We start from the raw sequence: 13,948 nt of genomic DNA on the forward strand, positions 1-13,948 counted from the left end.
TATTAGAAGTAATTATGAGTCTAGGGGTGTGTTTAATTAGGTTTTGATTAAGTGAATTTAGCTTAATTAAGATAAATTAGGAAAAAAAACTAAATTAAATAACGTGTGAAAGTCTAATTGTAGATTAAAAGAAAATAAGAGGGACTAAATGGGCAATTAAGCCTATTCCATTAAATGAGGCGGCAATCACTTATAAAAATCTTAGATTTTTGTAATTAAGTATTATTTAATTATAATGTATATTATTATATTATAATATTGTAATCTATATTAATTATAAATAAAATATTATATTGTGAAATAAATAAATTTATGCTAAATGTACGGTGATGATAATGTATATGTGTAAAATACATATTAATACACTTGTAATTTATTTATTTTCTTAAATAATAAGTAAAAGATATTTATATTTTATATTATTATTTATATTATGACATTAGTATTATTATTATTATAAAAGATATTTATATTTTATATTATTATTATTATTATTATTATTATTATTAAAGAAAGATAAATGTATGATGATGATAGTATACAAATGTAATAATATATATGTATATATTTATAATACAAATATTTATTTAAGTAATAGATATTTGTTAAAAATATATTATAATGTATAATTATAAACAGGTAAATAAGATAAAGGAAATGAAAAGAAAGAAACAAAACAAAAAGAAACAGAGATTAAACGAAAATAGGAAGGAAAGAAAAGGGAAAGAAGGATAAAGGAAAATTAGAGATTTCAAGTTTGAAGTTTAATTGGTAAGATAAATTAAGTCATTTTCTTGTAATTTTTGAGTTTTTGGAATCCTAGAGATATATACTACTTGATTTATGTTGAAAATTTGAAAGTTAGTAGATTATTAGATGTTGTTCATGTTGAATAAATTGAAGTGTTAGGGTTAAATTGATAAAATTTTAAGTTAGAAGTGAAAAAGGGATTAAATTGTAAAATAAATTATAGGTTTTGAAATAATAGGGACTAAATTGAGAGAATTTAAAAATTAGGGATTATGGTGAAATTTGAAAGTGGAAATTAGTCTAAAGTGGGATTTAAATGAAAACATGAAATTAGTTTGAAATAAAATAAAGTTAGTTTTGATTAATGGACTAAATTGAAATGTGAGCAAAGGTTGAGTACAAATTGAAATATTTAATATGAAAATTGTAGTGTACTGATAAATTTTAATTGTTTCAATTTCCGTAGCTAACGTTGAGTCGGAGATCTCGGTTAAGAAAGGAAAGGACCTAATTGAAGAAAAAGGAAAAGAGAAGGCTAAAGAGTGAAGGCAGAATAAAATACATTATCTCAACCTTTTGTTGTAAGTACTACAAGATTTTTAAGTTATCTTATTTAAATGCTTTTATTGTGGTATAGAATTACTTAGAATTAAAAATTAGATTATGGAATTATGAAATTTATTTAAGAAAATTATAGGTGGAAAATAAAAGAATATATGAATTTTGTAATCCAAACTACAATTATTTCCTAAGTTGTGGAAAATTAAGGGTTAAATTGTAAATTTGAGAAATTTTATATTAGAAATAGAAAAGTGAAGTGCATAACACTTGGAATGAAAAACATTGATGTTTGTAGTGTATTTTGGAATCTTAATAAGTATTGAATTATGTTATATGTGTTATTAAAAGTAAAATATATTGCTACATGAAATTTTGTGATAAGGACTAAATTACAAAATATATAGAAGTGATATGTGAAATACATTATAAGGATTATTAGTGAATTATGGGTGAATATTGAATTTAGAAAATAGATTACATTTATTAAATATAGTGAAGATATAAGTATATGGATTATTGTTACAAGGATTAAATTGTAAAGTATGTAAAAGCATTATACGAAAAGTGTAAAAGAGATATGTGTGCATGATATAATTTGTCCAAGTAGACAGGATTAGAACTGCTAGGATATTAGCGGCATGCCATTAAGAAACTTTAGCGCGCTATCTGATTATTAGCACGTCAGTGCTATCTGATTATTAGCACGTCAGTGCTCTCTGATTAGCACATCCGTGCTCTCTGTTCATTAGTGCATAATAATGCACCTCTGTGTTTGTTCCATATATCTAGTGTGTTCTATAAACTCTACTTTGGGCTAAAAATATGAGATGTGAACAAAAGTGAAATACCAATGTGTTAAGGTAAGTTTGATAACTTACAAAAAGATAAGTTAATTTTTTTTATTAAAAAAAAGGCATAACTGAAGAAACTTATATGTGTGCAAATATGTATTAATTGAATAAGTTTTAAAATATTTTGTTATGATTTATTTTCATATTTATTTTTGTAGTGCTTACTAAGCCTTCATCGGCTTAGCGCGTTTATTTTTAACGCGTAGGTTCAGTTAGACTCTAAGAGGTAAAATTGGGTGAAGAGATTTCTCATCTCATCACATCCTCAAGAGCTTCAAAAGTAGGTACCATATTTTGAATTAAAATGACATGTACATGGGTAGACTAAATGTGGTTGATCTAAGTTGAAAATAATATGTTTAAATGTTTAAATTAAACGGTATCCATCCATAGCCGTTCTGGCACCAAATATAATAGTCTTATACCGGATCCGTACGTTTGATCGGGTATAGGAGTGTTACAAAACGAACATGAAAGATATTGCTTATACTAAAACATTATTAAAATTATTAGAAAAATTGGTAAAAGATTATAAAAAATAAAATGGTAATAAAATAAAAATTATAAAAACATTATAAAATACATAAAAAAAATTCAGAAAAATAAAAAATCTAAAAGAAAAAGTTGCGGCTAAATTAACCATATATGCCAAAAAAAGTTTATTGGTCAAACAGACCATTTTTTTTTTGAAAATTTAGGGAAATAGGTCGTTTTTGGAGAGAGTGTGAAAGCGCGTCTCGCTACAGTCATTTCCCCAATGGTAAAATTTCAAACACGCCAATGATAAAATTTTAGCCTAGCTTGACAGTAACATTTTGTCTTATAAATCTTTTCACTTAAATCCAATTCTTTCCATTGTCTCTAAACTCTCAATTCTCGCTATTCTCTCAAGATTAGTTCGAAATTTTCCAATAAATTTGTATACAAGTATTCTAGTTTTATTTTATTATTTTGTAAACTATTCATTTTGATTAATTTTTCATGAATGACAAGTTCTCTTATTCATTTCGACGATAAGCACATTTTTGCTGTGTAATCGGTAATGGTAAGGAAAATTTTTAATTTTCATTAATCTCAATCAAGTTAATTTTAAAGTTTTAAAAATTTTAAATTATTTTGTTGATATAAATAGGCGGATGATTGGTTTTTGGAAGGGTTCATACATAATTTATCTAAGAGCACACCGAGTGAAATTTGTCGTTATTTATAAGATGCGAGATTCTTATATGTGTCTCGTATGCTCAGGACTATAAATTGGATCCCATACTTATCAGTATGTTGGTAGGAAGATGGAGGTCTGAGACACACACATTCCATCTTGCGGTGAGTGTACAATCACACTTAAGGACGTAGCTTTACAACTCGGTTTACTTGCAGATGAGCTAGTCGTTAAGGGGACAGTAGTCATTCCTGGTAAGGAGGACCTTTGCAAGGCATTTTTAGGGAAGGTGTCAAACACGTTTTTTTTAAGAAAAATTCCAGTTTGAAAATGGCTTTCTTGCACAACGAAAAATTAAAATTTTAAAAACCAACCCGATTTGTGATATTTATAACAATAAACTCTAACTAAATTCATACCTGTGTTTTTGGCTTATCGGACGTTTGTTGTTCTCAGCTTTCAACCAAACGATCTTCAACTGCTTCAAGCGTGGGCTCGAACCAATTGAATTGAAACACAAAACTAGAAAAAGTTCTCTCTTTATTTTGAGAAAACGAAAATTCTCTCTTCTTTAATAGAATTTGGTAGAATTGTTATTTTAGAGAAATATATATAATAGTTAAGAATAATCTCTCTATTTTTCGGCTGAGTAACAATCTCTCAAAGTTGTGTATTATGTCCTACCGATGCCATCTATTTGTAAGAAGAGAAGGTAGAGCCCTTCTTGAGTTGTAGTAGTTATTTTAAATAAAAAAACAACTTCCTACTTAGAGTAGGAGTGGGGTGAACAACACATTCTAGTATGGGTCTCTCTCACATCAGGTCTAATTACAATTACTTCTTGAGCTTTTTGACTCAGTACTCTGTAATGCAGTTCAACTCGATTTGTTTTTTCTATTTCCCAAAATAAACTTTAATATTCTATATAAAATAAATTTCTCATCCCTATTTTACTTCCGATAAAATTTTAACGATTTTACCCCTAGTAAAATTTCGAGAAAATATGTTCAATATTTCACAACTCAACATGTTCACTGTGACCGAATGATTTATTTTCATTTTCGGGCTTCAAAATAGTTCAAAAACATAAACTCATTCTTTCTATTATTTTTAAGTAATCTATATATAATTGCAAATGCATCATTTCCACTTCCATTTTGGAAACCTACATTTTTCAAATAATTCCATTTTTCCATTTCGGAAAAAAAAAAAACGTAATCATTCCTGAATGTGTCTCATTTCTCTTTTCTTATTGTTCATTTTTATTCAAACATGCAATTCATTTATGGTTTCAATGAGCTAGCAGAGGGATCAATTGGACATATGTAATTAGGGCTTAAATGATTTATAATTAAGTTTTGAATTTTCGTCTATTAATTATAAACTTATTTAGTCATGAAGTCATTCTACTATAGTATCGTGATTAAGCTCCTCCTAATGACAAACCATTACGAAAACAATTATTCAGTGCTCGTCATTCTACTATAGTATCGTGATTAAGCTCCTCCTAATGACAAACCATTACGAAAACAATTATTCAGTGCTCGTCGAGTGACATTGTCATAAGTGTGTTACCTTCATAAGATCTCATTAATCTCTTTTGGATAAAATACATTCTCCAAATATGATCCTATTTTATCTCATGGTAACCACTACATATTTCATCATGAAAAGTCAATTACTATCGAATAGTAATTAAGTCATTCATCATAAAAACAAAAGACCCATGACCATGTTGACTTTTCATCAACCATGTAATGCCAATAAATAGATATCATTTACCTATGTCTCAGGTTATGAATTCAACTATTGTGAATGACGCTACAAACTACAGAAGTCATACACCAAATACACTAACTTTCGGTTCCTTATCTATTCGAACTCGGGCTTTTACTTACATTAAAGTGTACGAGTTACGTGGTTGGTGTGCCAAACTATGAACGTTACAAGTGAATAAATCCATAAACAGATTTAGGTCTATTCCGCTTGGGTCCTATTTAGTCCAGTTAGTCACATACATGTCTCAATCTTTTGGAAGTCATCCGCTCTAATGTCTAAGACAATGAATTCCCTAATTGGACTTGATAGAAGACATATTAGTCTTTCAATCAGTTTGCTCATTTTCTATTTGACTAAGTACATGTTTAGGTTCGTCTACCAATATAAACTTTCTTTTCGTATCATGATCCGACCACCTAATACTGCTTGGTATTAGTTAAACATTAGACAACCAATGAGTAACATTTGCTTCCATTTTGCTTTGAGTGCAAAAACTATTTGACGAAAATTTAAACAAAATATATTAATTTAATTAATGAATTTATTTTATTAACCAATTTATTAAAAAAAGATTACAAGTGTATATTGATGAAAATACTACTCTTAGGGCACCTAATCCAATACTACTCTTAAGGCACCTATTCCTAAGCCCTTCATGCTAAACTATTGGTTTAACCATAGTTTAACCAATGAGTCACTATTTCGTCTAATGTAAATTTTAAAATATAAAGGAAATGAATGGTATTTTTATAGATTCAAAGTTTTTATTTTTATTTTTTTCAAATTTGGGCTTCCATCTATTGATGTAATGAACAAATCCTAAAGATTTAAGTCACTTCGAGCAATCTTAGCATGTCACTGCCAGCACATTGGGGGTAGTTTGAAACTTGACATAAAGCTTGGCAGAGGACATTATTTGATCCCCAATGTCAAAGGACATTTTAAAAATTGGTTCTGGGGCCTGGGCAACTTGAAAGAGTCTCGATGGTTGGAGCTCATCAATTCTGGCCTGCTTTTTCTTTTACTGCTTTTGTGTTTTTGTGGCTTCTTTTATCTAAATATTATAAAAAATTAAATTATTTATTTAAATAATATTTATTTAAAATTATTTACTAGATTTAACAGCAAATTACCACCTTGATAGCGATCTGGGATCCCAAAGCGAGATAAATAAACTAAATTAACATCTGGAAAAAACTTCAACAATCCGAACCCAATGGTATAGAATTAAAAGCAAGTGAAAAGGACACCTTGGAAAACCCAAGTAAGCATTTTGGGCACGTTAATCATGGAGCCGCCTTTCTTTAGTGCGTTGACCTTGGAAGTTTGAACACATGATCCGGTAGCAGTCCAGATTCAATGACTTCGTCAATCTCTATATCCCCACCAACTACAATCAGAAACAGACCACCTGGCACGGTCACAGTCTTCTTTGTTTTGTTAGGCGATATAGGTATTTGTAAGATTTGAAAGGAAAAGTGGAAAATGACCCACTCAGGCTTCAATGGGAAAGGAGGGGTTACCCTTCTCCCGCTGCTTCAAAAACAAGCATCAATCTGTGGCTGAAATGAGATGGTTTCGCATAACAAAATTACCTGTTCAACCAGTAACGGTATTACGTGCATCATTAACTAGTATAGAACAACGAGAATGTTACAGGCTAAGTGACCACCTTCCATATACAAAAATCAACGAGAGTGTTACAAGTTCAAGTATTGGAGCATCGTTTTATCTTCACCCTGCAACAAAACTCCCATTGTCCCCTAATATTCCCACTACGCGTAGCCTTAAGCTAAAAATGCAATCACTTTTCTAGTTGGCTAGAAGAATGGGATGGCCAAATTTACCAGAATAGGGAGGGAGAATCCTTCCATCAAAGAAAAATACTCAATTTCATTGGACTTGGGGATGGAGAGGAAATGGATATTTGTCCTGTCCCCTATTTACAATTATCTCAAATAGGTCTCGTTCGTGGAGGGGTGCTCGGTGTTTGAACTTTTAGTAGTGAAGTTTGAAGCCAAGGATCCAAAGTGTACTTTGGATTTGGTCTCGAAGCATTCCCAGAGATATCACACAAGTATCCGCTCTGTCCTACAAACTGATAAGCCGGATGAGGAGGAGAAAGAAAACAACTCTTGTGAGCTGCACCATATCTTAATGGACTTGAACAAGGAGATACAGGCAAAGATGTGATTGCTCTTGCATTATCTCTGTGCATATGAATACATGACAGGCAAGTTACTTTAGAACTTTGTGCCATAAACTTTGAGTGCAGAAATGAAAGACAACATAATTAGTACCTCGGATTCCTCAAAGCTCTTGAAGTTGTAGTCATTCCCCTCATCTCATAATCTCCATCAAATGAAGGGACATTATTTCTAGTGGACTGCAGTTCTAATATGGGCTGTTCAGAAAGTTAAAAATAACAAGAGAGATTAGCTTAAATTCAGCTTTAGTTACTGATAAGAAAACTTCAAGTACATATGCTCATTCATATTTGCAAGCTTAAATAGCGCAAAACAAGATAAAGGTATGGCTGCTACTTGAAAAGGAATATCAATTTGCATTTCAAGAGTAAAATAAAATTTTGAAAAGCATCATAAAACATGGAAGAAGCTCAAACAAGCAAAGAAATTGCATTAAAAATTTGATGTATAGATACATTAATTAAGAAACTATCGGTTCATATACCAATCAATTTCAAAACAATGTAATAAACATGAGCCAACTTTAGATCAGTTTAATACACATATTGTTTTCATGTTTAGATTTTAACAAGCGTAATGATTGCATCCATAACTTTCACCAAATTATAAATTCTAGTAAATAAGGTCATCTTGAAATCACAATCTGTTCAGGAGCATCAAACCTTGTATGAAAAATAGTAGGTTTCTGTTTGTGCAGTATCCATTTCTGAAACAACATGATATGATGATAAAAAAGTTCATGATATTTAAATTAAAACCAAGTAGCAGAAGTTGTTCCAAGTGTTTTCTAAATCAATCAGTTCAGGATGTATAAAAGATGATGTCTATACAATCAGAGTAATAAAAACCATCAGAAAAATAAGAAACAGAAACAAGCATCTTAAGAATATATACCGGAGTGCGGCTTCCATCAAAAGTGTAAGGAAATGCATCCTTGGTTATGCTGATGTTTGCAACTCTTGTAGTTGCTTGGTCATGAATGAAAGGGTGATCTAGCAGTTGCAAGGCTGTAGGACGTGCTGACGGTTCTCTTTGCAAGCAAAGCCTTATGAAACTTTTAGCTTCATTAGAAAGGCGATCAGGAATCTCTGGGATATCTTTACTGTTTCCAATTTTAAATATTGCAGCCACCTGTTGAATTCAGAATTAACAGAAGGATTGATCCTAATTCCTGAACAGTTTTGAGCTAGCCAGAAAAAGACATTATCCAAGAGATGTTAAGAATTAATATGTCGCACCCCTTCATACTGATTCCATGGTGGTTTTGATGTAGCCATTTCAAGTATGGTACAGCCTAGACTCCAGATATCCACTGCAAGGTTGTAGCCATTTGTATTCATTACAACCTGAAATCGGAAAAATATACAAATAAGTGGCCATAATGGGAAAAATAATTAGCAATGAAATAGACTTGGAAAGGTTTTTAATGTGGAAAAAAAGGGGGGTGATTCCGTTATCATATAATTGAACGAGAGAGGAAAAGCAATACCTCAGGTGCCATCCAGTAAGGACTTCCCTTGAATGAAAGCATTGTACCACAAGCTGTTATCTAGATCAGGAAGAAAGAATTGTTCATTAACTGGTGAAAGAAAAGGAAGTAGGCAGACAAGATCACTGTCCATTTTCAGTTTTTATTTACACATTTTCAATTCGCTAGATTTACACCCGTAAATGTCACTTGCCATTTTCAATTTTAATTAGACTGTCAGTCTCAAGACTTCAACATTAACTTCTTAGATAGAACTGCGGTTCAAGTGATGGTCTAAAAGGCATTATAAATATTATATAGATATATATATCAAAAGACAATTTTCATTTTAACCTCTGTTTTCTTTACAATCAAAACTAGCATCATATCAAAATGTCATGTAGTAGACACTTGTTACTCTTAGCTACTAACTAATTTCAGAGGCATTGAAGCTTCAGTATACTAGAATTAAGCCTATCATCCCCAAGATGAGATAAGGTAACATACATGTTTTGCCATGCCAAAGTCAGCCAACTTGATTTCACCAGTAGGATCTACTAATATGTTTGCCCCTTTTATGTCTCTGAAACATAAAACCCACAGCTTTAAAAACATAACAAAGTTGATGCTAAATTTCCACACTACAGACAACTAAATCATCCATAACCAGAAGTACATCCAAGTACCTGTGGACTGTATTTCTTCCATGCAAGTAAGCAAGCCCAGAAAGAATTTGTCTTGTATAGTTTTGAATGACAGGTTCCTTGAAGGCACCATATTCTTGAAGCAATTTGTGGATTGAACCACCAGAGACATATTCCAAGTAAACTGAGAGTGTTTCTTCACCCTGAAAAAATGGCAATTAGATTTACAATGAAGCAAGGTACAATTAACTGGTATCAGGAGAAGGATTCCAAATATCATTCTCCATTCCCCTTTCTTTTCATTTTGTAATGTAAGTGAATTATTTGCATGTCATGTCTTCTAAAGCAGTATTTAAAAAAAATTACCAGTTCACTTCCATAGTACCGAACAATGTTTGGATGAGATAGCTGACTAAGCAAATTTATCTCCTGTTGACATTAAAAAGGATTAGAAAACCAGACACTAAAATGAGGCAACTTGTAAATGATCTCAATATCAACTGGTAAAAGAATAACAGAAATTATGTATCACTATTCAGTGAGAATCAGACAAAACTATTACCTGGTTCAGTTGCTTGAGGCTTTCTTTTGATGTTTGATCATCAGAGACAAGCCTGACTTCTTTTATTGCACACATCTGCCCACTTTCACTGTCAAGCGCGGATGCATAATACTTAGAAAAGTATACAATGGGAAGAAACTGAAAACATACTTAAGATCTTGGTAAATATCTTTTTTATCTTGCATATTAGCCGGATTGGAACCATGAAATACATGACAAGAGCTAATTTCTGTGACAGATAAATCTTAAGTCTTTTATGAATGGCAGAGTATGATAATTAACTGATACAGAAAGCAAGTCCTACCTATTAAACCCAAGGTAAACATGTCCAAAAGTTCCCCTTCCTAAGAGTCTACCTCTTCGCCATTTCGATAGAGTAAAAGGTGTATTTTCATTCACTCCACAAGTTCTTGTGCTAGGCAGGGCAGCAGAGGGACTAGTAGGAGAACCTGGTGGAAGAGGCAACTTATGACACACGGACTTGCCATCTTCCTTTCTGCCTGTAGGAGACTCTAGACTAACCGCAGACAATTGATGATGAAGAGGTGATGTCGGGCTGGTTGCTCCTCTCGACCCCGGACCAGGGCTTCTCGACCTCGTGTTCATTCTAGGTTCACCTTGGCCTCTGGGATCAATATAGGACCTAGATTCAGTTAATGTCAGCTCTTTGAAAATCATTACAGGTAATGCTTCATTTGAGTGTGAACAACCTAATACCATACAATAATATTGAATATTTGGCTAGTTACAGACATATGATATATTATTTACAGATGTAAGTATCCAACATGTATCATTCAAGAATTACATTCAATCTGAACATGAAATAGTGATTAATTTGTAAGTGTTAACAGGAAATTTCAGTTCCAAAAGCTGAAAATATTAACAGATGGCAGACCCAAAAGGAAGGAAATACATATGGATAAAATTATTTAAAAAAAAAAAAAAGAACATGTCAAACTCTGACACCCAAGAAAAGACAGAAAAAAACTATATCTTATTAATTAATCAACAACTGCTTTATATACCAAAAGAAAAATTATCAGTAACTGCCCCATATTAATTCAGAGATTTTAATAAAAAATGAAAATCAATCCTTCAATATTTAGAATCCAATACATGTAAGGGAAAAGGAAACCTGTATGCAAGGAATTGAACCGGATCATTTGCAATCTGATTATCTTCAGAAGAGCTATCACTTGAAACCGAATGCCACCCAGATCCTAACCCCACAACATGATCACTCTGCATCGGTGAGATGGATGGTGTAGGCAAAGGAATCCCTATTTTTTCACCTGAATCCGAATCCAAACCCGAAAACCCGGATGACCCACCACCACTACAACCAACAACAACGCTGAACTCCCTGCTGGCACGTGGTGAATTACTGGTGGTTAAAACAAGCCCTCCTCCACCATCAAAGCTCTTAGAGTAGTTGTTGTTCTTGTCATCGGCGGCGGCGGCGGCGGCTACTTTCATTTTGCCAGCAGCGCCGCCGCAGGAAAATCCGGCAGTAGCATCTGGTTTATTAGGCAAAAGCTTAATTACTCCGATGCTAGTGCCTCGTGGACTTCGATTTTGACTCTCTTCTTTGTTCTTATTCGACTTTTTACCCCACCAAGCAGGCATTTTTTAAAAAAGAAAATGTTATTCTCTATAAGACAATGAAGAAGAAGAAGAAGAAATGTTTTGATTTGTGCAGAAAAAAAAATTATATTGAGAAGAGGAAACCGAGAGGAAATGATGAGAAAGACTTCAGACAGAAAGAGAGAAGGATAGCTTTTATTTCTGCATTTATTTATTTTAATAAAATAAGATATCATATTTTAATGATAATATTTAGTTATAAAATTATTAGTTTTCTTATATATATTTTGAAGGTATCTATATATATATATGATAAGTATATCATTTTTTAATTAGTCAAATAGATGGTTTTTCAAAATTTAGAGAAATAAGCTATTTTTAGAGAAATACATCGATTTTAGAGATAGAGTATCAAAGAGTGTTCAGCTTGATGTGTTTTTGTAATAACTGTAAAATTTTAAACAGTCCAACTATTATTTTATTTTCATATAAATATCATATCATTTTTCATTCTTTCTCTTAAATTTAACTCTCTCTATTCTCTCTAAACTTTCAATTCTCTCAAATTTCTCAAGATTTATTTGAAATTTACTAATATATTTGTATAAAAATATTATAGTTTTATTTTATTATTTCGTAGATTATTCATTTCAATTAAATTTTCACGAAACAAGTTTTCTTATTCGTTTCAACTACAAGCACATTTTTGCCGCTCAATCGGTAATGGTAAGGAAAATTTTTAAATTTTGTTTTTTCAATTAAGTTAATTTAAAGTTTTTAATTTTAAAAAAATTAAATTATTTTATTTTGTTGATATAAATAGGTGGATGATGATGTTTTGGAGGGGTTCATACAACTTATCAAATAGCCCAGACAATGAAATTCTTGGTTATTTGTAATATGCATGATTTTTACATGCATCTTGGATGCTCGGAGGCTTAAATTGGATCCTACGCTTATCAGCGCGTTAGTGGAAAGATGGAGACCTGAGACACACGTATTTCATCTTTCATGCGGTTAGTGTACAATTACTCTCGAGGACGTTGTTTTACAACTTAGCTTACTGGTGGATGGGCCAATTGTTACGAGGGCAGTGGTCATTCTTGGTAAGGAGTACCTTTGCGAGGCATTTTTAGGGAAGGTGCCGAATAAATTTCAAGGTGGCCAGATAGAGATGAAATGGTTGGAAGATAATTTCAAAGACCTTCCTAAGGACGCAATTGACATCGAAAAAGAATAATACGCCCGAGCATTCACTATGAAGTTTATCGAGGGCATTCTAATGCTCGATAAATCTCAAAATTTGGTACACAAAAGGTGCCTACTACACTTAGTCGACTTTAAATAAAGTGGTTGACTAAGTTGGGGCTTAGCCTTGTTGGCCACGTTGTACAAGGAGTTGTCTCAGGCGATGGAATTGAATAAGATGTCAATCAGTAGTTACTTGCTCATGTTGTAGTAATGGGTATGGTGGCGACTACCATTTTTAAGTCCCCAAGTGGACAACCTTTATACATTCTCATTTGTGACAAAGTAAAATTCATTTGATAATAATATATAGTAACCATAGTAAATGTTGTTTATTTATTATATGTTGGAATTAACATATTGTTTGAGTAGGTGAAACCATGGGTGGAGTTATGTGGGACAACCGGAGCAGTTCAAAGATATCCAGCTACTATTAGATCAATGCTTGAAACTATTGAATTTTTCAAACCTATAATAATTAAGCAATGATTTGGAATTTAAAATTTTGTAGCTAATTGTGCACTATAGTTTAAATAGATGTCATACTCGCCGATCCGAATATCATAGAATATGCCCCGCTTGAATTTTTGGCCATTCAGAGTAGGAGGGATGCGAATGTGCGATTGATAGTTTACGCGACAGTGGAGATGCACGAATCGGATCGAGTGATGCGGCAGTTCAAGTAGAGGCAAAAAATTTCGTTGGCACAGCAATACATCGAAACACCACACAAGCTTGATTTGCGAAGGAAAATTGATGAAAATTGACGAGAATTCAACAAAGAATATATCGAAATTTGGGATCATATGATGAATTTCATACCCATTCGCGAACCTTTTTTTACACCAAACATGACGACATCTATGGAGATCATGCCTTGGCTTAGACTGGCAAGTCATATATACTTTTGGTGGAGGAAAGGAGTAGGCAAATTTGTTCGAAGAAATGCAAATGACACTTGCAATACAGACTTGCCAGAAAGCCATATCTAATATCAATGTACCCTTGTTGGACCCGAATGTAGGGAGTAAATCATCAGTTCTTCTATATACTATGTTACGATCAACATCTGCACCGGATTGCCAATCGATGTAGGTTGATGGCATACCGATATAAGTACTTCCACCTCAGG

At 32.4% G+C, this 13,948-nt stretch overlaps 1 protein-coding gene across 2 annotated transcripts; it reads right to left on the reverse strand.

Annotated features, from left to right (window-relative positions):
- Positions 1–6,691: 6,691 nt before the first annotated feature.
- On the reverse strand, positions 6,692–11,818 carry LOC108476628 (mitogen-activated protein kinase kinase kinase 3). 2 transcript variants are annotated; one of them, XM_017778897.2, is made up of 11 exons: positions 11,120–11,818; positions 10,286–10,606; positions 9,982–10,069; positions 9,786–9,848; positions 9,462–9,622; positions 9,283–9,358; positions 8,797–8,856; positions 8,546–8,653; positions 8,202–8,438; positions 7,401–7,504; positions 6,692–7,310 (listed from the first exon to the last, which is right to left on the reverse strand). In XM_017778897.2, the coding sequence occupies exons 1-11, from the start codon at positions 11,608–11,610 to the stop codon at positions 7,055–7,057; spliced, it is 1,965 nt and encodes a 654-aa protein (XP_017634386.1). In that variant the 5' UTR covers positions 11,611–11,818; the 3' UTR covers positions 6,692–7,054. The 2 variants fall into 2 exon arrangements, with proteins under 2 accessions (XP_017634386.1, XP_017634385.1); XM_017778896.2 differs by having other exon boundaries at positions 10,286–10,624.
- Between the last annotated feature and the right edge of the window lie 2,130 nt (positions 11,819–13,948).

Source organism: Gossypium arboreum, chromosome 12, assembly GCF_025698485.1.
Source record: "Gossypium arboreum isolate Shixiya-1 chromosome 12, ASM2569848v2, whole genome shotgun sequence".
Lineage (NCBI taxonomy): Eukaryota > Viridiplantae > Streptophyta > Magnoliopsida > Malvales > Malvaceae > Gossypium > Gossypium arboreum.

What these genes read in the sequence shown, in the direction of transcription:
- LOC108476628 (XM_017778896.2), bottom strand. Translation starts at nt 11,610, where the DNA reads ATGCCTGCTTGGTGGGGTAAAAAGTCGAATAAGAACAAAGAAGAGAGT. An exon ending in GCCTCAAGCAACTGAACCAG is followed by an intron (nt 9,849 to 9,981) that starts GTAATAGTTTTG and finishes TAATGTCAACAG; the next exon opens with GAGATAAATTTGCTTAGTCA. An exon ending in ACTTTGGCATGGCAAAACAT is followed by an intron (nt 8,857 to 9,282) that starts GTATGTTACCTT and finishes TTCCTGATCTAG; the next exon opens with ATAACAGCTTGTGGTACAAT.